General features: G+C 47.4%; 1 protein-coding gene across 9 annotated transcripts in view; it reads right to left on the reverse strand.

Annotated features, from left to right (window-relative positions):
* Positions 1 to 380: 380 nt before the first annotated feature.
* Positions 381 to 23,325, reverse strand: part of LOC8044140 (protein CLEC16A homolog) — a 56,990-nt gene continuing 34,045 nt past the window's right edge. For 7 of the 9 annotated variants that reach the window (XM_029992039.4, XM_029992037.4, XM_029992040.4 and 4 more), the window contains 6 exons: positions 22,898 to 23,052; positions 20,109 to 20,457; positions 18,299 to 18,500; positions 9,029 to 9,200; positions 5,626 to 5,879; positions 389 to 2,553 (listed from right to left, as the gene is read on the reverse strand). In XM_029992039.4, the coding sequence (XP_029847899.2) occupies positions 2,313 to 2,553; positions 5,626 to 5,879; positions 9,029 to 9,200; positions 18,299 to 18,500; positions 20,109 to 20,457; positions 22,898 to 23,052 (1,373 nt within the window). In that variant the 3' untranslated portion in view covers positions 389 to 2,312. Of the gene's footprint in view, positions 2,554 to 5,625; positions 5,880 to 9,028; positions 9,214 to 18,298; positions 18,501 to 20,108; positions 20,458 to 22,897; positions 23,053 to 23,325 lie in introns of those variants that run through there. The other 2 variants (XM_029992034.4, XR_005798090.2) reach the window with 2 other exon arrangements.

Raw genomic sequence — 23,325 nt, forward strand, 5'->3', positions numbered from 1 at the left:
GAATTTCGGCGAGGTTGATGTCTCAGCTAACCTTCAAAATCTCGTTTTCTCTCGAGCAGACCTAGTTAGAGGTTGTTCTCCTGAAAAGCCATGTCTCCGATGTATGACCTTCGTAGCGCCACGCTAAATATCGGGTGCTGAATGCTAGGCTTCGGGAGTTCAAGTGGGATTAAGATCACAGGGTGCTAAACCATATACCAAGGTCTCTATAAGAACGACTCACTGGAACCAGTGACTAGCCCTTCAAAAATTTTAATGAGGAGTTCAGGAAGATTATGTTCGTGGAACTGTCATAGAAAGGTCATTAATAAACCCGTTAAGATATTTTTTGCCAATTGTTTGCCTTGCCCCTTGCCCCCCCCCCCCCTCCCCCCCCCCCCCCCCCCAATTCGGAACATGCAAACATAAAAAAATTCTCAAAACATGAAACCACAAAAAAAAAAAGCTAAGCCAAGGAGAGCCCAAAGAACCCTGGCCGCTTAGTATGAAAATAAATATATGGCAAAATCTCACTGGAAGGGGAAGTCTAACATTGAGAAATATTTGGAGACAACCCACAACAGAAGTTTAATCCACTTTTCACCCAATAATTCCATGCTAATGCAAAAAAAAAGAAGGTTATAAGCATTTGTTTGCTTCCCAACGACGATACATGCCAGAACAGCAAATATTGTAGCACAGATCAAACAGCGCTTTTTACTTAAGTACGCTAACAAAAAGAGGATCTAACTTAGTGCACCTCCTTCGCTGCCCACTTGTGTTGGTTAATTATGCAATCAATAATCACACACACTCGTGTACGATTTGGAACCTAGACTACGGAGCGGTTTTGGTAGAACACGTCAATTCAAGGTCGTTGAGGTTACACTGTGCATACTTGGCACTATTACTCTCACTTTCCAATTGCCGACTTCTTCCAGACGTCAGGTTCGTGCTTCTACGCCGTGACATTTTTGGCTGGTGTGCACGTTTACGTGGGGTTACGACCACCAACTCTTGTGCACCTTAAGAAAGGACACAATCTCAGGTGGATGCTCAACAAACATCGTCGTGAGCAGTGCAAGAGTGATGTAATAAAAACAAACGTCCACCGACAAAAACTCGCTGGACGCTACTAGAGCTCTCGTCGATTTGTACTACCGTCACCTGTGTGGACATTGCAAGCGTACGAACGCTGCCGGAGTGTACAAATGTGGCAAAAGAAAATGTGCCATCGAGAAAAAAGGATCCTAGGGTGACGTCGGGCCACTTCCGACTACACTTTGCCTGTGGGTTACGAACACCCAAAACTCCGGCCGGCTCCCAGAGGTCGCCTTGGAAGTTTATTTCCAACGTGCCACCGAAGCGCTATAGATAGGAAGGCTGGATTCCAGCTGTGTGCCAGACATTAAAACGAGCGAAGGCTGTTTGCGAACATCCAGTCGTGCTTCACAACGCAAGAACCGCAACGACCATCGATTCTAGTCAACGGGAGGAAACTAGTGTCGCGACTCCCGACGCTTTACAGATTTTTTTAGTTACGTTGTCAGTACTTCTAACCACTGCATTCTCTGCACTATTCTAAAGTTATGTTAAAAAGTCTACCAGTGCGACCTGACGACGACTTCCATAAACACTCGGCGACCGCAACCCACTCATGACACAACACTTTTGCTACACCTTCACAAACCAGTCTACAACCTTTCCGTTGCTACGCTTGATTGACGCTGCAACAGTACCAGTGCCATGCGTGACCAACACTGCAGCTTTGCGCAAGGCGCACTAACATTGTCAGTGTACTCTACATTGCCGATGACGCTATTGCTCCTTTTGTTGAGCAGCACTGCAGTGGTACTGTGGCAGCGTCGTCTCGACAACATCGCAATGCCACTGCTAATTTCCTCCGTCAGTGTCACGACAATAGCCTGTAGCCACGGCATTGCTCTAGTGACATCGCAAAATTGCTGTTGCTCAACTCAACCACTTGTTTCACAACGTGCCCGACGCCGCAGCACCGTTGTTGCGCAACTCGACCAATGCTGCTAAGTCGCGAGGCTCTACAGACACGGCAACACTCGTTGCGCAACTTGACTAACGCCGCATCGCCGTTAATGTGCAACTCGATTGACGCCGCAACCCTCGTTGCACGACCCAACTTGACTGACATCGCAACACCGTAGTCCCACATCCCGACCGGTGCCACAACGTTGTCGCCGTGCAACTCGATCAGCGCCCCGACGCTGCCGTGCAACTCGGCGACCTGTCGAATGCTGCACCACTCCTTCCGCAAGTCGAGGTCGTGCGACGGCGCAACGCCACCGCCGGTCTTCGCTTCAGACCGTGTGCACGGCACCTTTTGGCTTGGGCGCAGCGGCACATCCGCCGACATTGAGGGACTCCTCGTCGAACTGGTCATCTCCCTCGTTCAGGCAGAGCTCGACCTCGGAGGGCGACCTCACGGGAGGCTTGAGCTCTCCGTTGCTGCGGGCCTCGTTGCTAGACTCCTCGGAAAAGGACGTCTCGCTCATGCAGCACGGCTTCTGGCACTCCCCCGTTGGACTCTCCCCCAGGTCGCTGCGGGGGGAGGGAGGGGGGGGGGGGGGGGGGGTGTGGCTTGCCGTCAGTTTCTTATTTGGCCACTTGCGGTCATGGCAGAACTACGATCCGTTTTCGTCAAACGCCGGTTACGACGCAGTTCGCGTGTAACAAGCTGCTGCCGTAAAAAGCGCCTATAATCAAATTCTTCAGATTTAGTATACTAAAATGGAATAAATTCGAGAGCATGTCAAATGACGCTATGATGTTGCGACACCCCAACATCACGTGACGCTGCGACGGCATGAGACACTGTTGCATCACAGTGCACCGGAACGTCAAGCGACAATGTGATGTCACGTGACAAAATGACAATGCACGACATTGCAATGTCGTGCGGTCAAATCAGCACTGGCAAAGAAGCTCCACAAGGGTTCCCACATAATGGTATTGCTTTAAATACAAATATCCTGTAATTTTAATGCCTGATAGTGAATGGCGGCTGCTCAGGACAAGCCGGACAGCAGCCAACGCCATTTACCAGTGCGAAAAGAACGGTCATCCATTAAGCCCCAAAAAATGACTTATGAGGGTCGTTCGAGGTTGACCAGGACTTCTGTTCTTAAAGATGGTAGGAAAAGTCCGACACGCATGACGCTAGGTCAGTTTTCCCTAGTATTACCCATGCGAGTTCAGGCACCGTACCCATCGTTTTGGCAGCCCCCCCCTTTCCTTGGCACACAAAGAACTGGGCTGCGTGACTGCAGTCGAACGAACGCATCCGTGCGGTTCATTTGTCACCAGTTGTTGTCCATTGCCAGACCACTGATACCGTTCGTGTACTCTCGTCCACGACGTTTCTTTCCTATACTGTGCTCGCCACGTCCTCAAAATTTCAGCTGGTCTAATGTTTTCCTTCCCCAGAAATTTGATTGTGTACAGCTCCTCCCAACTACAGACACATTGCTCACTGTTGCGATGGCTGGAACTGCTGCGCATGCATCTAACGCATCAATCTGAGCAAGAGATATTAAAAAAAGTTGAGATTAACGTCTTCCACAAATCTCACCGTGCTGTACCTGTTTGGAGGTTTCTTATGGACAAAGCAACCCTGAACAGCCCTTGTACACCCGGTGGTGTCAGAAGGAACAGGGGCCGCAAGGGGAGGTTTTCAGCTCCCTTTCCCACATTCTTTACTTGATGAAATATTTAAACCATACACGGCGGGCGTACGTCAGAATTTAAGACAATAATATATTGAGAGAGTAAAGAAGGCAATAAACCTCCTCCCTTTGCGGTTATTTCATTAACTTAAACTTGTCTCGAGCATTCTGCCGAACATGGAGATCTCAAGAGTGTGTAGTGCATGCATAGTAGAGCTCTGCTTAGGGCCGGGCCGACCCAAAAGCCTGGGCCTGAATGGGTAGCACAGGTTGTTTCCGGACCAGGGCAGGGCCCAGGCCAAGTAGTACAAATTGTTTCCAGGCCCGGGCCTGACTGGAGCCCGGAAACACGCTGAAAATGGACCTGAAAATGTTTAATCCATCATGACTTTAGTTCATACTGGACTGCATAGAATCTGCGACTTGTATACCGTATAAACCGGAATATAAGCTGGATTTACTTTTGAAAATGAACCTGAAAAAGTCGACGCTCGTTTTATATAACGGTCATTAGCGGAAAAACAAAAATAATCTCGCAACACCGGGGGGCTGAGGCCGCCGTCTTGTTTTCCTTTTGCAATCGCCTGGCACTCGCCCACTTGTCACGATGGTCACGATTCACTTTCACTTGTGCTCCTTGGTTTGTTGCATCTACCATTGCCGCTCCCGAAGTAATAATAAGTGGAAGCAGAAGGCAGTTCACGGTAGCCTTCAAGAAGAAAGGGATCGCCTATGCAAAGATCCACGGGAATCTTGCAGCGCAGCGAGAGTTCAGAAGCCTACACTACTGGCGAAGCCAGAGACAAAAACTGGCGGCGTGCAGCAAGACTAAGACATGAAAGGACTGCGGTGTAACCCGAATCGGAAACAAAGGTGTCAAATTTTATTCGGGATCTGCGCGCCAGATCGCTACCTGTGACGTCGGAGTGCGTCCGTACGAAAGCCAACAAGGTTGCTCGTGCCTCCGGGCTCTCGAAGGGGCAATTCAAAGGGAAAGCATCGTCCCTTTGAATTGCATTTGGGAACTCGTCGTCAGACGAGGGTTCTGAAGATTTTGAGTAGTAACACTCGCGCACTTCCTGTTTTATTGCGTGCGAAGCAATTAAATAAATGCGCAGTGTTTTCTCATCTTCCCGTATACTTGGCCAATTTTGTTACCCAGGTAAGGTTGCATTTTCTTGCCATAAAAGCTTTTTTTTTGCTTTTTGCAACTTATAAATTAGGGGGTCGACCTATATTCCAGTTTATATATGTTCTATTATGTCTTGAAACTTTTCATCTTTTGAATGAATGCCATTAAGATCTCCATGATGACATTCACATTTTTATGCAGACTCATAACGTTTTGACAGTGTTTTCTATACCAATTATAGGCTAAACAAATCAAATGCACCAACACCTCCCAATAACAGCTTTGAATTTAAGAGATGAGGCATGCCTTGGGCTCTTACCGGGCCTGATTAGGTAGGAATCCCGGCGGGATTCCTACCTAAGAGTCGGTCGGCCCGGGCCGGGCCGAAACTCAATAACTAGGCCTGTGCAGTGCTCTAGAGCAGCACATCCGAAACAACCCAAAGCTTCCCACAACCTAACATAGTTAGTTGATATGCACGCATAATACACGCACGACACATTACGTGCTCACTGCGCTTACCAGAACGATCAAGGCAAGTCTTCTTTTACCATGCATGCATATTTTATTACCATTTGGAGCCCGTTTCGGGTAGTACGATATTCAGACGACACAGCTTATTTTTTCGGTTCCTGTGAAAAACGTGTCGAAATTCCACTGTACAGGGGAGCGCCCCCTGTACAGTGGAATGAGCGAAGCATCCTGGAAGGATGCTTCGCTCGGGGGCTGGGACAGGCGAGAAAAATTCGGAGCTCGGAGAACGCGCAAGGGTGGTTGCGGGGAACCTGGTTCGAGAACCCGCGGTCGTGCACTCACCTGGGAGGCGAAGGCAACAAGTTGACCGACCCCTCACAGGGGGGCAGGAGCACAGGCACTTCCAGACGCGTCGATCCAGAGGGCGGGCCCAGAAGGGAAGAGACCACGGCTGGGCCGTCGCAGATGGCATCGCCCGCCGGACACTCGGGGGTCGCAGACTGCTGGTCCATCGGACTCGAGGTCTCGGAGCGAGATGTAACCAGTCGGAGGGGGCTACCGTGGGGACTCTCTCCGCAGCCCTGAGTCACCAGCATCTGTGTGCGGCAGAGGTCGCGCGAGAGTGGAGGAATCCCCGTATAGTGAAACCCATTTATAACAAACACCCAAATTTTTGCCAAAGGCGTTTCATTGCAGCTTGTTACGAGGCGACTGGTACTAGATTGTTGCTTTGACTGGCTCATATTGCCAGATTCGTCATTGTTGTGCTTTCACAGGGGATATGCACGTGCACCGAGCAATACAATGTAAAAAAAAAAAAAAAAAAAAAAAACAAACTTTCAGCCTTTTTTACTTTGGTGAAGAAGGAAGTGCAGCGGAGCTGTAGCTTCTGTTCTCGGCGGCGGCTTTCCAGACGAGCGATGTGCTCTCCTGTCGCAAGGGAATCTGAAGCGCTCGACGCAGTGGAACTCGAGGCGACAGTGGCTTCGTGGCGGTTGCGGAACCATTCGTGCTGCTGCGTACGTCGCCACTCCTTCCGCACCCGGTCTTCTTTCCCCAAAGAAAGGGCATGCGGCCGACCTATCGCGAGTCCGAATTGAAACTGATAAGAGTGTAAGAAACAGCGCGCAAAATGGACGAGGACGAAGAAGAAACGCACGTGACGTACTCCTCACGTGTGTTTCTTCTTTGTCCTCATCCGTTTTTCACAATTTCCACCAACTCGCCTAACTATCCATTCTTCTAAAATAGCTGGAAAGGTTGCCACCATCTATGAGCGACCATGCAATCACTGGTTGTCTGGTTGCCGCCGTAGCTATCCAGAGGTTTGTGTACATTTGTGTCGACATTTTTTTGGTACCGGACACGATCCTGGGGAACCTAGCCCTTAACAGCTCCGCTGTAAAAACATGTCGGTGCTTTTTCCCTTTCTTTCTCAGACAGGGTGTTAAAAATTAAGCAGTCCTGTGTTAATCCACGGCACAGTCACAGCGATAGGTGCGACGCATCAAGGCGAAGTAGTCGGGCATCGGCGCCGCGTTCACGCATCGTGAGGTGCGTCAACAAAAGCATTCGAAACAAAAAAATAGACCCCTGACCATCTTGTTCCGAACGGTTTTGTTTCTTTTTTGTTCCGGAGAGTGCGAAAGCACATCTCCCGGCATGAGCTTTTGGCACTGACAGTGCTACAATGACATTTTGTTATCGACCATTTTATTTTCCAGAGCATGTGCAGTGGGCATTACGTGCTACAAAAACCATAAGTACAGTAGAATCTCATTAATTTGAGTCTGAGGTGGACCAAAACCTTATTTGAATAATGCAAAGCTTGAATTATCCGGAGTTTCCTTCCTAGAAACACACAGGACAGGACCTGCATGTTAGTTTGAATTAAAGAGATTCCACTGTATAGGGCAGGTTGTTAACACTGCGGTGTATTTCAGTGGTAACGCCTCCGCTTCACACGCAGCAGACCCAGGTTTCAATTCTCGTGGGCGGCAGACAATCTTTTTCAGGGATTTGGCAACGTCGACAATGAATGCCCCAGAATGCCAACTACAACAACCACAACTGTAATATCAACAATGGATGTGATTTCCAGTGGGGAAAAGAGCCCACCATAACAGCTATTGCTGTAAAAAAACAAAATTTTAGTCTAAGTTGTTGTCCAAAATGAGCACATTCCACCACCCTAGTAGTTTCAAACACAACGTGTCGACTACATGAAAAAGAAACGAGAAAAACCGACAGTCTCTTGTCCGTCGCGCTAACTGCATTGTGCGCCTTACACCATTCCTTCTAGAACTGCACAGGGCAGAGCCTTTGCCTGTGTGCAAAAGGTGTGCGAAACAAATAAAAAAACATCACCAGGCCTAGTTATTTTATCAATTTTATTTTTTATAGTGCCAGAGGGTACTAGAGGCACAGAGGATATTAAAAGAAGAAAAGTTATACAAACTTGATCATGCTGACCAAGGCCGGTAAGTACAGAACGTGTGGTAGTTCTGTACTTACTGTAATTAAATGAAGATGCTACATAGTATTTGATGGGGTTTGTAACAAGCAGCACTTTCTGTCAGAATTAAGCGAAGATACATTTTTCTGTTAAATTTAGCGGGGACAATGTGACGTCTTGTGACACCCCGACATTTTGTGATGCCAAGAGGTTGCACTACACTTCGCTTCTAGAGGCAGGGACAGTGTCAGGAACAGCCATGCTCTGTTGCTGACGCCCCCTCCAATGGCCTTCTACGGTACAACCAACACAAACATGAGCAAGCAAGGCCTGAGAGAGTTCCCAAATAAGGCTACTGCTTTAAGGGGGTCTTTAAAGTGCAAAATAATTACCGAATCATTGATTTTTCAAAACCAGAATTTTAAAATCTTCACAGCCTAGAGCAGCGGTTCTCTAACTTTTTGCTGTCACGGACCCACACGGAGGCCATTCAAGGTCTAATGCATTCTACATCGGAGCTCTTGCGCGATGCTGTAAAAAAGCTTTTTGTCTTTTCTCAGACAATTTTTTTGTTTTTTTTTGTTGCACGGATTTTTATGATTGTTTTTGAGCATTCTGAGGTTTGCAGACCACAGTTTGAGAACTGCCAGCCTAGACCATCTCCTCCAGAAAAGTATGACTGCTCAATTCAATTTCTAGCAATCCTAAACTCGTCAAGTTTTGAGTCTCAAGCAGCTGAAATATGCGAGAAACTTCCGAGATTGATCTTCACAACTTTGCCTTTCTTTTCAAGAGCCGCTGCCTTACGGGGGGGTTCGGACAATGTTCTTCTGAATGAACTTCAGAGAACTTGGCATCATTGTTTTCTGCAATGACTGAACCTCATCCTAAAGCTTTACTTTTTGCCCTATACTCAACAGATAAAAAGTAATTAGCTGCATCTTAAGGTAATTATCATTCCATTTATTTCCTCTTCACAACTTTGATTTATTTATAATAAATAACACTGCCTTATAAACATTCTATTAGCTTTAGGACGTATGGTGGACTATTGGAAATTCCTACATGTAGTTAGAAGGAAAGATTTTTAGGGAGAATGTACCCTAACGACCCCAAAAAATTTACCTATTAGGCTTATACATTCTTTTACATCTTTCGTATAAGAAACAACACATTAAATTTTAATGCAGATTCAGAATTAGCATTAGGAGATGCATTTGCATACCGTATTGGAAGGATGGGTTAACAGGTCGGGGAAAAACCTACCCCCAAAACTCAATGCACCCTCACCTCCTGCCCGCACGGGGAGGGGGCCACCTGGCATCCGGCGCCCCGCCGCGAGAGGTCCTCCAGGGGAATCTCCTCCGACTGGTCCCTCGGCCGGTGGCTAAGGCGGGGGGACGACTCTCTCGACCGAGACGCCGAGCGGTTGCGCCCCCCCACAGGGCTGCTTCCGGAACGCCTGGGGGGAGGGACTGCCATCACGAATAGCGCTAATAAACACACTACAGGGTGTTTTGCGAATAGCGCTCGTAAGCACCCTCCAGGGCGTTTCTGAATAGCAATCAGAAACACCCTACAGGGTGCTTCTGTATAGTGCTCTAAGCACCCTCCAGGGCGTTTCTGAATAGCGCTCAGAAACACCCTACAGGGTGCTTCTGTATAGCGCTCTAAGCACCCTCCAGGGCGTTTCTGAATAGTGCTCAGAAACACCCTACAGGGTGCTTCTGTATAGCGCTCTAAGCACCCTCCAGGGAATTTCTGAATAGCGCTTAGAAACACCCTACAGGGTGCTTCTGTATAGCGCTCGTAAGCACCCTCCAGGGCGTTTCTGAATAGCGCTCAGAAACACTCTACAGGGTGCTTCTGTATAGCGCTCGTAAGCACCCTCCAGGGCGTTTCTGAATAGCGCTTAGAAACACCCTACAGGGTGCTTCTGTATAGCGCTCGTAAGCACCCTCCAGGGTGTTTTTGAATAGCGCCAGAAACACCCTACAGGGTGCTTCTGTATAGCGCTCAAAAGCACCCTCCAGGACGTTTCTTAATAGCGCTCAGAAACACCCTACAGAGTGCTTCTGTATAGCGCTCTAAGCACTCTCCAGGGCGTTTCTGAATAGCGCTCGGAAACACCCTACAGGGTGCTTCTGTATAGCGCTCGTAAGCACCCTCCAGGGCGTTTCTGAATAGCGCTCAGAAACACCTGACAGGGTGCTTCTGTGTAGCGCTCATAAGCACCCTCCAGGGTGTTTTTGAATAGTGCCAGAAACACCCTACAGGGTGCTTCTGTATAGCACTCATAAGCACCCTCCAGGGCATTTCTGAATAGCGCTTAGAAACACCCTACAGGGTGCTTCTGTATAGCGCTTATAAGCACCCTCCAGGGCGTTACTGAATAGCGCTCAGAAACACCCTACAGGGTGCTTCTATATGGCGCTCAAAGCACCCTCCAGGGCATTTCTGAATAGGGGTGTTTCCGAGTGCTATTTCAGGCGTAAAGATATTTCTACAAATCAACCAATGAATCGAGTGCAACAAAAACTTCCCCCAAAGGGGCCTTTAGGCGGTGCAGTTATCATACTCAAATTTCACAAGTATAGAGCTTAAAAAAAAATATTTAACCCTAAAAAATTTTTTTTTCCTAGGTCGGCGAGGAAAACGGTCAAAACCGCCTGGTTAACGCCCCTAATCACACACGGCATCGCACCACAGATGGCTCGCATCACAGACGGCACAACACGAAACAAAAACGAGAAAGCTTCTTTGAGGCAAACGCCTGACGGCAGGTCTAGCGGATCCGAGCGTGTGCGGTATCACCCAGTGAGTAGTAGCATCATCCACAGTTTTTATTGTTTTCCTTCCTGTGCTCAGGCAAAAATAAAAACAGGATTTTTCAGGCTTTATTAACAGAGAACACGGAGTTTTAGGATAACATACGCAATTTTAGCGCATGCTAGTGCTAAATTTAGAACTTGGTTTAGTGCATGCTTACGCAAGAGTTTTAGGATAGTGTTTCTCCGCCAAGAGCTCACACTTGCAATGCATGAAATGCTGTACTTGAGAAAAAAAAAGTATTTTCGGTCCCGAGTAACACTTTAATTTGTTTAAATATGAGAATGCGATGGGAGAGGTTGACCGGTCGTGTCCACTTGTGTCAACTCGGCAAGAGAGGTCTCGTGTGCCGACCTTCGCCGAGAAACGTTTGTGCGTTGCAAGCGGCAAGTTGCCGGCAATCGTTGCCCACCTTGCTTGGTCTCTCAAATCGTTTGTAACGTGCACCTCCCGTAGGAGTGCAATGTCGTCCCGTGTTGAAAAGCTCAGTCGCAAGGATGCCACCAACGTCATGCTCAAGACGCTGTTGAGGTGGCTGCAGTTGCAGTCCTGGGAACCGCCACTTTTTAACACTGTTCATCTTGGCTTTAGTCAACTTTCATCACAAATCCTCCTTGGACGAACACAAAAACTCTGCTTACGCACACAATTTCAGAAAAATAGCGGATACTAAAATAGCACACGCAAAGCGCAAATTACAGTTCGCCACGGAGCGTGCAAAGAGGCAACAACGCTATTTTTTGTGCACGCAAAGCCTTTGCGTACGCTAGAACTTTTTATTATGCGAGTGCGGTCGTCATGCAAATAATAGAAGAAAAAAAAAGAATGACTGCAAAGATTGTTGCAAGCCCCGAAAGTTGCTGCGAAACCGCATTCTGTGTATACAAACTCCGTTCTTAGAATCGAGATCAATTTCTTAAAACATTTTTCTCGACACCCACATTTGTGAAATTTGAGTATGACAGATGCACCAGCTAAAGACACCTTTGTGGAAAGTTGCAATGCACTTATTTATACGAGCTCTTTTTAAAGCCGAACAGTGCTCTGAAACGCGCCGTAGAAGACGACCGCGTCACGTCTGCGCTGCCGCGAGCGTGTCTTGCAGTGCTCCACAACGACCATGACGCAAGCCCACTGCGATGCCAGGACGCACGCTTCTGCTGCTTTGCAGCGTGTCCTCGTCGACCTTTGGCGTGTTTGTTGTTTTAGGTGGCTCAGGGTCCACTAGCGATGATGTAATACATTCTACAGGTCATATCGACTCGACACCCCCGCAAAAATAATTGTTTCAAGCTCGGAACAGCATGTTTGGCATGGTTAAAATTGCGCACAAATAGAAAGGAACAGTAAAGAGAGAAGAGACAAGCGCTCTTCTCTCTTCATTGTTCCTATCTTTTTGTGCGCAATTTTAACCATGTTCAATCATTATTAACTCGTCCAACTAACCACATTAGTACATGTTCGGTGACAGGTTGAGAAGGCAGCACATGCTCTGCCTCCGGCACAATCTCTTCTGCCTTTGATAACGCTTGCACGTCGAGCCAAACGCTTATCAAAAGGTAACGAGGGTACACTGGGGGCGGAGAATCTGAGTTCTTAGCCTGTTGCCAGCAGCAGAATGTTGCGCGGCTGAGCACTGCATTACCAGAGGAAAAGTGGAAGAAACCAGAGCGAAATCAGAGGACCAGTCATGGCCTACGGACGTCACTCGGCCAGTTCCACTCCTTAGGACTACACATTGGAAGTTGCTTGAAATCGGAGTGCGTAACGTGCGCCGTATTAGGTCAGCTAACTCTCTTTCGGACTTAAGTAAGTAAGTAAGTAATATTTATTTTCAGCAATATTGTGCTGAGGGCACCAGACAAAAAGCTTCCATGAGGTAGCTTGACTGGGCCTGGTGCCCCTGCACTTACAGGGCATTATAAAAAAAACAAGTACTACAGAATACACTTTGACTAAACAAAACAAACACGTACATCTTTTTTTGTTAAACAGTGAATATCATTGTGGTCTATAAGGAACTTGTTAAGTAATGAAGGCAGGTTATGCGCAATAGATTGGAGTGCATAATTTGTACGAAAATGAGGCACGTTCCAGAACTCTCTGCGTCTGACAAGGATGAAGGATTCACGTTTTGTCAGATGGGATACATTAGACAAAAAAGAAGCAAACTCAGCGGTCGAAAATAAATAAGAACATAGCAAACGGTACTCGTATACACTGGCAATCCTCATGATGTTGAATTTAAGAAATAATGGCTCAGTATGAGTGTCGTAAGGCACGTTTGCAATAAAACGCAGCATTTTCTTTTGTAGGATCGTGAGTTTGTTAATATTAGATTTGGTTGTTGTGCCCCAAACCAAATGACAATAGTTAATTTGTGAGCTAAACAGAGCATGATAAATTTGCATTTTAATATTTACAGGCAACAAGGAGCGACAGTGGCATATTATTCCAACAACTTTTGACAGTTTCGTAACTAAGTATTCGATGTGATTATCCCATTGCATATGTTCTGAAAAAATGACACCTAGCGTTTTGTGCTGTTTAACTATTTCAATCTGGTCAGTTCCAATCTCTAGAGTATAATTACTAATAACGTGCTTATTTACAGGTCTAAACAAAATTGCTTTGGACTTTACAGTGTTTATTTTAAGACCATTTATTTTTGACCACGAAAGAAACTTTTCCAAAACTAAGTTTCCCATGGGTAATAAGTTCGTCCATATTCGATGCAGACAGAAATATACTCGTGTCGTCTGCATACATTACAAAACGTGCTTGATGGCAAATATTGACTAGATCATTTATATATACATTGAACAGCAGAGGGCCGAGTATGCTGCCTTGGGGCACACCAAACTTCAAGATTTGCAAAGAGGAAACATGATCACTCACGGAGACACATTGCTTACGGTGTTCTAAATATGAATGAATAAGTATCAAAGGCGTGCCACGTATGCCATAACATGAAAGTTTATCAAGGAGCGTCGAATGGTTAAGACAGTCAAACGCTTTGCTAAGGTCAATAAATATTCCCAGTGTCAGCAGTTTGCATTCTATATTGTGTAATATTATTTCTTTCTGTGATATCAGAGCGCTTTCCGTGGATTTTCCCTTGCGAAATCCGAACTGGGAGTCAGTTAGCACTGAGGTCTTCGTAAAAAAATTGTCTAAACAATATAATATAATTTTTTCCAGCCCTTTAGAAAATATTGGAAGAACAGAGATGGGTCTATAATTTGTAACTAAATTTTTGTCTCCACCTTTATGCAAAACTGAAACTTTTGCGAGTTTCATGTTATTCGGAAATTGACCACTCGACAATGCTAAGTTAAATATATATACCAAGAGTGGGGCCACCACATCGATTACGAATTTAACGGGCTTTATTTGTATATCGTCTATGTCATGGCTTTTACTGTTATTCAATCCCATAAATACACGGATCACTTCCAATTCGTCTGTAGGTTGTAGGAAAATTGTGTCTGTTACACGGTGCGAGATAAACGAGGAAGCATGCTCATTGTGCGCGCTAGAAGGCAAGTTAGTAAAATGTCTGTTAAAGAGCTCAGATAGTTGTACTCCTGATACGCTCTCACCAGAAAGTGAAAGTTCATCTATTGAATTCTTCTGCTTGCTGCGTTTAAGCACTTCATTTATCGACTGCCAAACAATCGCAGGACGCTTCTTGTGGGCGTCATGAAAAAGACGTTTGTGATATTCTGTTTTTGATTTTTTAAGTGCGGATGTCAGTTGATTGCGATACCTCTTAAAAACTGCATGGTCACCGTCATCCTTTGAACAGAGGTACTCCTGATATAAGAGATTCTTTTTTCTTATCATTGTTAGAATAGGTGGCGTGACCCATGGTTTTCTTATTCGTTTTTTAGCAGTAACCGTCTTATATGGAAACGATGCGATGTATAGCGTCTTAAAAATATTTATGAAATCATCATATGCTTCGTTCACGCATTGCTTTGAAAAGACAGAAGTCCAGTCTGTTTGCATGACTGTGCTTCGAAAGGACCGCAGTTGGCAGTCGGTTATCGCTTGGAAAGTTACGAGTCTACCGACGCTCCGTGATAAATCACGGGTTTGAAAACAAAAAAATATTGGTAAATGATCGCTTATATCACTACTAATAGTACCTGCACTGCGAACTATAGTATTTATATTGGTAATAAAAACGTCGATACAACTTGCCGTAGAATGAGTAATTCTGGTGGGGGACACAATCACATTGCAAAAACCACTACTACTGAGTGTACTACTCAGTCGTGAAGAAAGAGAAGAGTTTTCCGAACTATTTACATTTAAGTCACCGCCCAGAACAAGTGAGTAGTTATTCAAGGATATGAAATCAAGATACCTCTCAAGAAAAGACAAAAAGTTATTAAAGCTACCAGCTGGCGGTCGATACATAACAGAAAGCAGCTGACGTCCGTGCTTCACAGTTACGATTTCATAGTCGTCTGTAATTTCGGTAAAGGCATCGAGTATTTCGCATCTAAAATCCTGTCTAACATAGATACAAACACCTCCCCCTCGTTTTCCGCTTCGATTCAAAAAGAAGTGATTGTAACCCGGCACGATAAAAACATCGTCATCTGTTGCGTACCATGTTTCGGAAAGCATCACCGCTTCAAACGAAACACAGAGTTGATCTAAAAGAGTAATAAAATTGTCACTTTTACATTTCAAAGAGCGTATATTTAAATGTAAGATCGTGGTCGAGTCTTTGGTTCCTGCATATCGCTTTAGTTTAACAGGCAATAGAAGTTCATGGTATTCGGCCATGAAGCTAGAGGTTAAAAGGAAAAAAAAAGAAAAAACAACGGACAAACAAGTGCAAAGAAAACCGTGAATTACGCTGCAGTCGCACCAGCCTCAACGTTGCTTTCTGCACTATCGAAGTGGCGCGACACAGGAAGTGGTCCAAAAAATTGCCTGAAGATGCAGCCTTCTGGCCAGACAGACACGCTGTTTATCGCTTCAAATACTTCTTTGTCAACGAGAATGTGGAAAGACGCGTAGTAAGGAAGTTTGGTTTTCAATTTCGTGCATACGAAAGTTTTACCTTGCAAAACAGCAGCGACCAAATCCTCAACGTCCTTCGTACTTGTTTCCGGGGACAGTCTTGACACAAACAGGGCTCTTTCTTGTGGGGCACGTTGAATCACGGCTATCTTTGACGCTTTCGAAGTTCCGACAGAGGGCTTTACGGGCTTACGGCGGGTGACAAGGGTGAAGCCGTCACCATCCACGGTGCTTCGTGGAACGGAGTCTCGTTGGGCTGTAGACGCTGCAGGTGGAAAGAGCCCAGTTGGTCCGATGGCATTCGCTGAAGTGTCAGCTGGCAGCGCTTTTCGAGGTCTCGGTGGGCTCTGCTGTCGGGAACTCAAGGCGGGAAACTCTACAGTGGCAGATGCGTAGGACGACGGACGAGAGCGGTCAGTTGTGTCTGAAATATTCCTGGAGCGTTGACTCACGAACAAAGAGACGGTGTCGTTGAGACGACGAACCTCTTGACGTAGCGAGGCGTTTTCCGCTTTTAGTCGTGCGAACTGGTCAACGAGCTCTTCCAGTACCGCTTGCATGTCTTTCTTTGATGTCGATGAACCTGCTGCAGCACAGAGAATGTCATCGGTGTCGGTTTCCGCGTCCATTGTATATTCCGTGGTTGAAATTCTAGGCGTGGGAACTTGGTCGTCGTCGTCGTTTTTTCGCTTGACGCATTTCGCACACTTGTACTGGCTCACCCCATCTTGCACGAGTAGGTCGTAGTCATCATTGACGATATTCACGCACTTGCAGTGAAAACGAGTTAAACACGCACAGCAAACAATCTGTTGCTGCTTGTGGTGAAATCCCGCGGAGCAGCTGCCACACGTGTCCTTCTGCCGCGCCATTCGCGCAGCGAAACTTAGCAGCGGGATCTCTTGATCTAGACCTCGAGGACCGTCCTTGAGGTCGTCCTTAGAGGGATACTTCAACGAAATTTGAAATATTCCCGTCGTGTTCAAAAATAGGTTGAATATGATCCACAATATCCGTAAACGACAATCGCACGTTTGTATTTTGAGCCTGGTGGCTGTATTTTTTGTTATAAACGGCCCACTCTAGCAAGCGCTCGGAGAAGGCCCAGCGGAGACCACGTGACACCCAACGCAATCGTGACGTAGGTCGTCTCAAGACGAGCAAAGCTACGGCGAGGCTGACGTCGAGAGGATGGCCTAGTCGTTCCAGCCACCGAAGCGGCTGCTTTTGTACGAATTTTGAGTGGCAGGTTGATCTTCTGTAATCTTGTAGGGGGACAGTAGCGACTTCCGCGACACACAAAAGGCATTCTCGGGAAGAGGGGAGTTCCTCTTGCCCCTCTTCTTTCGTCGTGGCCGGAGGCGAGACAACCTCCGTCACTAGCTGTCAAGGTTCCTAGACGGGCATTACAAGCGAGGCGTTAGCGACATCCACCAGGTGCTCTTTGCTAATCGTTTAATTCATTTTAAAATTCCTTTTCGTGACTTTTTTAACAAGATATTAGTATGTTCGATGTGATGCTGCTCCTTTGAACCCATATAAACCAAAAAATGAGCGCCGAAATTTCATTGTAGTATCCCTTTAAGGTCATCCTAGATGTGATCCTATAGGATGACCTTGAAGACGCCGCACAGAGGTAGACATCTAGGATGACCTCAAGGATGACTTCTAGTATGACCTTGAGGACAATGTCTAGGACGACACCTAGAGAACGACCTTAAGGACAACTTCTAGGACGACACCAGACACGGCTTCTAGGACGACCTCAAAGACGATGCCTAGAGATGATAATAAGGGATCAGGACCTCACTACTGCCGAGACCGGTTATAACGAAGTCGGTTATAACGGAATAGCGGCTACAGCGAAGCGATCACAATTTTCCATTCCCTTTTGCACTTCGTTAACCGAAGTCGGTTATAACGAAATAGCGGATATAGCGAAGTGATTTCCGATTCCCGTTGACTTCGTTATAACCGGTCTCAACACTATCTAATAATGCCAAAAAAGGCCGACTCACGCTGGTTGCCCCCTCTTTGTTTTTATTTATTCATACTTGATCCTTCTTTTTGCTTTTATTTATTCATACTTGCCACGACCAATGGGGAGTTTCCTGTCGACATGTGAAGACACATTTTTTCGCAGACCCTAGCGTATAACAGCTTCGCTGTAAAAAAATTGCAGTGGCTTAGCTCGGCTATGCCAGGATATACGTAGCGTGAGCTTATGCGCACAGAATGAGAGGCGCTATCAAGCGGCTCCGGTACAATGTCAGGTTTGGCTACTGCGCAACGGAGGCACACAGCTGGGCACGCGGCGGCGCCAGTGCATCTGCCGCGGCTATGACGTCACTCCTCTGGAATGCACAGACCGGCGAGGCGTGCGCGGCGGCGGCGGAGCGCACCGCGGCGGCGGCTCTGGCGCGCCAGGTGTGCGCTGTGTGACGTCACCGCTTCTCGCGCATGCGCGACACAGCTCTTTGGGAGCCACGCGAAACTGCTCAACCTCGGCCAGTGCAGCTCAAAGCTACAAAATTTAGTTGTGAGAAAGCGCTGTGTCTGCGTCTTTCTTCGTCTGGTCCCTCGTCTTTTGTGCAGTTTTAATTTTCAAACATGTCGTACCAGCTCGCCCAGGCTTCAACTTTAGCCAGAAAGAAGCCTGCACATTGCATCCCAAAGGAAAAGTGACCCCACCTCCGCCTGCGTTCCTCGATGTCCCCCGCACTTCCCCGATGTCCCGTGCGGGCTTCCGCGAATCCCGGCAGCTTGGTCGAAGTGGTGAAGAGGGGCCGGTACGGCTGGTGCGGTGCCGCGGGGCAGCCACCTCCCGCTGCTGCCACCGCCGCCTTGCGTCCACGGAGGCCAGTGTCCTGAGACTGGCTCCGGTGCATCAAGCCTGCGCGGAATGGACAGACGACGCTGCTTCAGGGGCGAGTTGGGTGAACTTCGAGGAAGATGGATGCGGAGGCAAGGAATGCAAAAAAATCATGGTTTCTTGGGGCCCTTGCTTTGGGGCCCTTGCCTGGGGCCCTTGCTTTATTGAGGGTTTGGAGCTCTTGCAGAACGCCCTGCTATGTCGTCATCACCATCAAACAATGTTTTAGCATCAAAACGGCAGTTTGCATGTTGCCTTTTTTAGCCGTTTGGCTAGACTGCAAACCACAATATCATTGCATTGTCATCCTATACGCACGAGTGGATGCACGAAGACGTCTTTATATTCTTTCTGTTCATAAATCAGATGACCAAGTTCAGTTTTGCTTCAAAAGAAACTTTGTTAAAGTAATACAGCCTCGGGAAAGTTGATTGCCGAGGAGAGAATTCGGATGCTTCACCTTTTACGAGCGACCGACATGAATTGAGAATAGATTTTGGGGCGAGAATTTCGGTCAAGTGGCATTCGCTGTAGTGGGAATCAACTGTACCAACCTACTACAGTCTATGCTCATTACAACAGACATTTGGATATAACATACTGATTTGTGAAGTTCGGTTGGTTTTCCTCCACATGCTATTGACTCAACTTCGTATCTGCCATACAACATACTCCTCTTGCAACAGACCAAAATCTTGGTCAAAATCAAGGTCTGTCTTAACGAGCTTAGACTGTAATTCCACGTCCAAGATGCGATCCTGCTAGCATGAGTGTTGAAACACGTAGAGAAACATTGTTGTCCGCTAAGAATTTCCTTGGCTACTGGGCACTCTTATTCCTGGTTCCACGACAAAGTTCCAACGTCTTTCCCGAGAAGACGTGCGGCTAGATCAGCCAATTCGCATTCTAACGGGAAAGTGCGAAACGAACTAACAAGCGAGGTGACAAGATGATGCCAAATCTAGTTGCCCAACTGCGTCCGAGTAGTCGCCGCGGAAGTGGTTTATCGGCTCCCCACATAAGACGGCACTTTCAGCATGGCCACAAAGTTCACGCAGCAATTCTTACAGGGAGAATCTGACATTTTCCCAGGTATGTTGATCGCCTCGGAACGCTGGGGCACAGAAACAAACGCGGGTGGTTTCGGTGGGCTTGGATTGCCGCCAAACCTCGAATGAACACGCAGCAGTGATTATTTATCACTTGCAAGGTCGACATCTAGTCTTTTTTAGCTTCCCTTTGCAAGAAAACAACCCCACCACACATGCTACGAATCAAAACGAGAGCAGAAAAACTAGCGATAACTTGAATGAGTCGTTGCAAAAACAAACACGAGTAAGCTTTCTTTTCCAGGGAGCCGGGAGTTGGGACGCGACAGCGAAACTCGCGTTTGCCGAGGCTTTTTGCGGGAACTTCTTCGACCGACCACCAGGATTGCGACATCCGACGGCATAACACTCCGCCTTTTGTGACGTCACTTGTTGGCACTTCAGGGCCACCTTCAACGCACGGGCAGAAAAGGACGCTGAACAAACCCGTCAAAGACGCGTTCCCGGCGTCGTAGCCGCCCTCTGCTCCCGTCTTTTCCCCGCAAGATGGGGTGCTACGAGTGCGTCGAAGGCCACTCACCCGCCGTGGTGCCGCTTGCCGCGGACACTGTAGAGGGTGCCCTGCCCACCGCCAGGTGAGCATGGTGGTGCCTCAGCGGCGATGCCGGCGGGCAGGTCTGCGGCAGGGGCATGTCCAGCAGCCTGGCGATGTGGTGCATCTTGCGCTGGCGCGCCCTCAACCGGCCCTTGTTCAGCCGCTGCTTGGCCGCCATGCACCGGATGTGGTCGTCGAACAAGAACCGCGCCGCCAGCAGTGGTACGCCGCGACCCGCGGCGCCGCTTGCCACGGAGCCACCCGTGGCGCCGCGGCCGTGCACCGTTATGTGCAGGCACCGGCTGTCTTCCTTGTCGCCCGTCACCTCTATGTCCTGCGGGAGATGGCAAGAAATTAAAGCCGTGCCACACTTCACAGAAACTTGTACACCTTAGGCGACATACGTCGAGCCCCTGGCCCGTGGTTTCGTGCACGGCATCTTCCATAGCAGAGCTACTGCGCTTTGCAGCCCAGTGGACAAGTATGGCGGCACAGAGAAGGCAATTATTGAAATGGCCCACACCCCTTTCTGCAGCTAAGGTTACAGACACGAGGCTTTAATATACAGTAAAACCTCGTTATAACAAAATGGGATATAACAAACTAATGGATATAACAAAGCAATCATAATTCCCCTTGCTTGCTAATAGGGAAGAAATGGACATTGGCTATAACAAACTAATGGTTATAACGAAATAATTACGATCGCTCCTTCAACTTTGTTATAACGAGGTTTTACTGTATGCCCTCACACAAAACGAGTGCTCAAGCTATACAGTAAACTTTCGTTAGTTCGACCTCGGTTAATTCGACTTTTCATTTAATTCGATCATGTTCAGAAGTCCCGGCGAGCGCTCATACATTTCTATGGGAGGAAGTTCGATAGTTCGAACTCGGGAAGACTCCGCATCGGATAATTCGTCCTGAGCGAATGCGCGAGGGCTCACGTTACAGGGCAACACGGCAGAAAACCACCAACGTAAGGCGAAACATGGGCCCTTTGCTGCAAAGCCGATTGTGTGCAAATATGCACCTGCTCCTCTACGCCGTTGGGATGGACCGTAGCGAATGACACGAGCCAGCGCAACCAATCTGGCGTAGAGTAGCGCAGAGAACGTAGCCTGTGCAGGCGAAGAGACAGCGCGCGTTCTCAAGGCGCTTTTCTGTAGCATCACGTGCGGTCCTTGCGCGCCAAAAAGCGTGGGGTCTCTTTTCCTTTTTTTTTTTCTCTGTTGCCGATGGCCTGGCCGCTTGGCACCAAAGTCGGCTCGTAAAGCTTTCTCAGCGTGCGCTTTTGAAGCGCTTTTTTGTAGCATCGTGTGCGGTCCACCGTGCGCGCCGGAAAGCGCGGGTTCTCTTTTCATTCTTTCCTTTTTGTTAGTTTTCTTTGTCGCCGACAACCTGGCTGCCCGGCGCCAAAGTCAGCTCGTAAACCTTTCTTTTTTTTCTTTTCTTTTTGTAGTGCGCGATTTTTTGGGGATGTGACGTTTAGTTACGTTGCTCTCTGGAGCATGCTTTTGGACACGCGTTTTAAGCGCAAACGGCAGCAGCCCATCCGCGAGTACTTTGGACAATAAAAGGAAGTTTAATTTTAACCGTTTTTCTGTCCTTTTTTTAATTCAATCATTCAAATAATTCAACCAAATTTCAAGATCCCGTCGAAGTCAAATTAACGAAAGTTTACTAGACCATGTTTCACGATAACCTGGCTAACTGTGGAGGCTACGGCCCCCGCGACTCAATAAGAGCGCCGGAGCAAGACGCGTGACACCAGATCCCGGAAACATTTGTGTCACTGCGCCAAAGAACTGGCAGTCGTCTGCTGGACAAGTGTGTCTGCTGCGAAACTGACCAACTTCAAATGAACATCCACTACCTCAACAACAAGTTCTTTGGGAACAGTTCATGAGACAACCATACACTCAATTTAGCCGCGAATCTGTAACGGGTGCTAATGCCAGCAGTATGTTTTGAGCGGAGGCGGTCAATTATACGGCTGCGATCGCCAACGGCTACAGCGCTACAAAGAGAAAAAAATTCGTAGCGGATACGGATGTGGCGTTACTTTTTTGGTTTAAATATAATTGAAACTTATTCATTTGCCAATGTTTATTCCTCTTTGTTTAACATATTCTCGATAGAGATAGAATCGCGAGAGTTTGATTGCCGGTAAAAGAAAAAGAAACCCAGAACTACTTTTTATTGCGGATAGCCCTGTTGCTGTGGCAGTAGCGGGGCCTCCGTGGCCTCGACCAAGGACTGTTATCACGTGACTCGCTCCGATGCTATTATTGCGTTGCGGGGGCCTCAGCCGCCACAGTTCGCCAAGTTATTGTGAAACAGGGTATAAAAAGGCACGTTTCAGAGCAGTCAGCGCATGCTAGCTCGCATTTGTTGTATTTGCTGCCCTGTCAGCTTAAGCACCAATAAGGTATGTATAGAAGAACTCTGTCTATGTGTGCCAGAGTCACCAAATGAGCTATGTCTAAGGGTATGTACACTCGACCCCAATTGTCTTGCGAGTGGCGCCATTTTGTTGCTTAGTGCAGTGCAGAGCAAGAAAAACATACTAGTACCTTGTTATCATACCCATTTTTAACAGACTAGCACCGTCTAAAACTGCTGAGAGACAAAGTAAGCGAGTTGACTCTTTCAGTTTCCCTTACAAAAGATGACGAGCACAATGACAAATTCCTTCCCAAAATGCATCTTGTTGTAGTCCCGACCCAAGTTATTCGGGAAAAGGCTCTCGAGTTTGTCAAACTCTCCCTCACCTGCAGAAACCCGACGAACTTGGCCACTCCCCAGCCCAGCCGCTTGGAGTCCGGCTCCACGAGGACCAGCTGCGCCACGTCAATCACCATGAAGCGGCGAATTTTCTGGGACTCCTTGCTCACCACCACCGTGCAGGCAATCAGGTCACTGTTGTCTGCAGAAGAGACGACGGCAAACAACTTTAGTGTAAGCGATGACAGACTCCAGAGCAGAGGCTCTCGAGGAACCCACCCTGAATGGCAGTTGGGGAACACCTCTTGGTCTCAGCATTGATGAAATAAAGCAGAGCAGAAGCTACGAGCCTTATAAGCTAATGCATCCAACTGGGAGTGTTTGGTTCATAGTTATGCATCAATATGGATAGCTCACTCGCTAAAATAGGTCTTAAACTGGAAAAAAAAACACTCGCTTAAGGGCGGTCAAGAAT

This window comes from Ixodes scapularis, unplaced genomic scaffold, assembly GCF_016920785.2.
Source record: "Ixodes scapularis isolate PalLabHiFi unplaced genomic scaffold, ASM1692078v2 PGA_scaffold6__148_contigs__length_123643588, whole genome shotgun sequence".
Lineage (NCBI taxonomy): Eukaryota > Metazoa > Arthropoda > Arachnida > Ixodida > Ixodidae > Ixodes > Ixodes scapularis.